This window comes from Morone saxatilis, unplaced genomic scaffold (genome assembly GCF_004916995.1).
Source record: "Morone saxatilis isolate NCDOM2014 unplaced genomic scaffold, NCSU_SB_2.0 Contig20, whole genome shotgun sequence".
Taxonomy (NCBI): Eukaryota; Metazoa; Chordata; class Actinopteri; family Moronidae; genus Morone; species Morone saxatilis.
Genome location: NW_023339763.1, coordinates 23,029,645 through 23,033,484, shown reverse-complemented (window position 1 = coordinate 23,033,484; position 3,840 = coordinate 23,029,645). Strand labels below are relative to the sequence as shown.

General features: G+C 38.8%; 1 protein-coding gene across 1 annotated transcript in view; it reads left to right on the top strand.

The window, feature by feature from the left end:
• esama (endothelial cell adhesion molecule a) overlaps positions 1–3,840 on the top strand; it is a gene marked incomplete at its 3' end in the record, with an annotated part of 61,529 nt that overhangs the window by 53,594 nt on the left and 4,095 nt on the right. Inside the window, 3 exon segments of the mRNA XM_035666620.1 lie at positions 450–601; positions 2,967–3,168; positions 3,308–3,463. Of these exon segments, the coding sequence (XP_035522513.1) occupies positions 450–601; positions 2,967–3,168; positions 3,308–3,463 (510 nt within the window).

Genomic DNA, 3,840 nt, shown 5'->3' with positions numbered 1-3,840 from the left:
ATTATTATTATTATTATATTGTTTATTTCAGGGGAGAGGAAGTGAGGACCTGGTTGTGAAAGTGAGACCAAAACTTAAGCCAGTGTGTATTAGGCAGTGCCATGCCTCTGTCATTTTTAGATTTTTGAAGATGGACTGCCCTCCATATGTTGTGCAAGAGTTTTAATGCTTAGTAGAACTTAATAAGGATGCTGTTATTATCGGTTACCACTGTTCCTTTTTATTGGTTGTTATAAATAATGTGGGACTAGATCATAACTTACCTAAATATGTGCGGTTGTGACATTTCTTACAGGACACATGAAGTGTCTAGTTTTATTGAAAGTCGCAGCTGAGATGAGTAACGACATAATATGAAATGCAAATAAGTGCTGTTAAGAATACAGATCTGCATGGATTAAAAAAAATATTGTTTTTTTCCTTTTTCTCTTTTTTCTTCCTGCATCCAGGAATATGGGCCCAAATCCAGATGCCCCAAACCAGTATGGATGTGATCAAGGGTAATATGGCTGTCCTGAGGGCCACGTACAGCACAGATCCAAGCATTGACCTGAGCACCAACACCATCCTCTGGAACTTTGTCTCCAACAACACCCAGCTGGTAAGAAAGCCAATAGCAGTAAGACAGTCATATGTGATATTTGTTCAAATCTGGCTCCATATCCAATATAATATCTACAGCCTGGCAGTGAAAGCTTTTTATGTTGCCTGCTGTGGTTATAATATCAGGGATTACAGTAATGAAGGATGTTTTCCTGTTTTTATACTGTTAATCTGGCAAAGCTCTTCTTTTGTAAACCCTTAGAAATTAATCCAAGACAAAAAAGGCTTAAAGCTCTCATATAAGTACTGTATCCCTTCTTTACTGCAAGTGTTTTTCTGCGTTGGGGAAAACACACGCTTTAATTGAATTAAGATAAATGTGTTTTTCCAAATCAGATCATTTATGAAATCATCGAAATTAAATAAAGCAGGGGGGATTTGCGTAACAAGCCCTGCTGAACAGCCCCCTCCTCGACCCTGCATTGTTTTGTTTTTTTTACGCATTATCTAGAGACCTGGTCTGGGTCAGATTATTGGGCTGTGCAGATGGATGACCCAAAGAGGATCACAATCAAAAAGAAAACAGAGGAACAGAGAACTCAGAGAGCTGGGAAAGACACAGTTGATTAAAAATGAGGCTTTTTTAAAATAAATATATATATATATATATATATATATATTTATATATGCCTGGACAGCCATCCAACAACTCACTCTGCTTTACTGTCATTTGTATCCAAAAAGATGAATAAAAAGAACAAACTCTCACTACCTCAAAGCCAAACCTAGATGCCACAATCTCTGTAGAGAGTTTACTGTGTTGCAGTGATGCACAGCCATCTGCAGGGTATGCGGCCCAGCAGCGAACTTCTGACAAAGCTGAGAATTGAAAAAAAGAGTTCAGTCTTGTTTTGTCCTGCTTTTACTGTGGGCCATATGGGTGTTTTGTACTTGTATGGTCTAATGCAGTGGTTCGTAACATTTTCCCTTAAGGCACCCCTATTTGTAATAGTTCTTATATCATTGACTAAACTGCCAACCCCTAACTAAATTCTATATTTTATGGATATTTCATCTTATATTCAATATTATATTCAGACAATTTCAATGTTTACTTCTCCCTGATGCTTGTTCTATTAGCTGTTTGGTTGTTATAACTGCATACTTTTTTAATGCTGGACGATGAGATACAGGCCTACTGTGTATTTTTTTAAGTTTTCTTACACCCCTTAAAAGAAGGCCTCGCAATCCCCAGTGAAGCTTTGGTGACCCCCACCAGGGGGGTCCTGACCCTCATGTTGGGAAACACTGGACCAACGCTTTACAACATTTGTCACTTTCATGTACAGAGGCTAGCATTCAAGGTGCCAACCTGCTCATCAGGAGCGATAAAGTTTGAAGCACTTAATCATACACACCGCTCTATCCCCTCACCTCAGCTACATACGTCTCACAACGCACCTAATTGGCCACCACGCACTGACACCTAAGGTGGTAGTGACTCAATCAGCTCTGGAGCAGTAATTATATCAGGTTTTTAAATCCAGCTTTAATCAACTTTGACTAGCTTTCAGACTCAGGAAGGAAGAAGATTTATAAGGATTTGATAAACACACAATAATACACACAATACTTGTTAGTAAAATACATTCATTGTTGGTTTGGTCTTTTCGTTGGATGTGTTGACATTTAGAAAAACTTCTGCTGTTATTTGTTTATCTGTTTGTCTGAGGATGTATATTGTATGCTATATATCTGGTTTTGTGCTATTTAGTGTACTACAGTATCCATATATAAACTAAATTCAGAAATATAAAATCAAATTTAAAGATGCAAGCAGTGATGATTAGGCCCCTTACAATGTGCGAATGTTGGGGTGAAAATGTCACGTAAATCAGATTATGATTGCCATACGAGGCTTACTTCCTGTTTCCAGTAGGTGGTGCTATGAGTATGACAGAATTTTTGCATGTGTTCAGGGTGGGACTCCTACCAAAAATGGAACATGGAAGTTAAGACAACTTCCTGTTACATGCCGAAACATCACAATTCAACGGCAAGTGTGTTCCTGCCTCGTGTTCCAGCACCGCATTATATCACATTCCATTTTGGAAGAATCCTTTCAATATCTTTTAAGCCTAGGTAAATGGAAGTGGAACATAAATGTGCAGTACATGATTCTATGAGAAGACTTTATCTGTGAAGAACAAAGTGTGTTCCGCGTTTACTCTGAAATTTCGAACATTTGGTGGAATCATTACAATTTTACAAGACATGTTAGGCTTAAAAATCCCTCTGATTCTTTTGACCCAGGATAACCACCAATGCAATCGTACTGATGTGGATGTCAATGAAACTGCTTTGTCCGTCGTTTACAAATATGGACAAATACTTGTTCCTGAACTGTCTTCTCTCTTGTCCAGATCATCTCCTACACCAAAGACTTCATGAACGTGGCCAGCCCCCAGTTCAAGGGACGCGTTGGTTTCACCAGCAGCATGCCCTCGCGCGATGTGTCGCTGTACATCAACAACACCCAGGAGTCCGACTCAGGACGCTACCTCTGCCAGATCATCATCCCTGGTTTTCCGGGCCTCACTGCTGAGCTCAGCCTGGACGTGAAGGGTAAAAAGACATTTACTTCACCTTGTCTGCCCTGTAGTTATACATACATACATACAGCCTGACTAAGATTATTGAGTGAATTACATATATTTTGTTGAGTAATCTAACAAATTAAGATTTTGTAATCCTCTACTCTCAGTTCCTCCTGCTGTTCCTAAGTGCTCTATGTCGGGGAAGCCGGTGCTGAAGGGAAATGTGACTCTGACATGTACATCCAGCACTGGGAAGCCCATTCCTCTGTATAGGTGGAAGAAAACCAGTCCCACCAATGAGGTCTTCTTCTCACCCATGCTCAGTAAGTGGATAATCAGTAACAGATTATTATTATTCACATAGAAGTAAGATGTATGTACCTGCGTGTGTTGCTAGAGCTGCTAAACAAGTAAAGACTCACCTGAGTTTCTGCATTATTCTCATTCTAGAAACCTGTGTGATGGTGTACAAGATACATTTTTCACAGCATGAAATAGTACATGAAAAAGTTCATTTCACTTGCCATTTTTGTGACAACTTTTACACAAAATTAATTAAGTACAACTAAATTGAAGTATGTGTAAGAAGTAGACATTGAGTAAACATAACTTAAGACTAATTGTTCTATTCACATAGACTTTTTTTGAGTAAGATTAAATTGTCAGATTTTACAGTGTAAGGTAAACACAGGTGTTACCA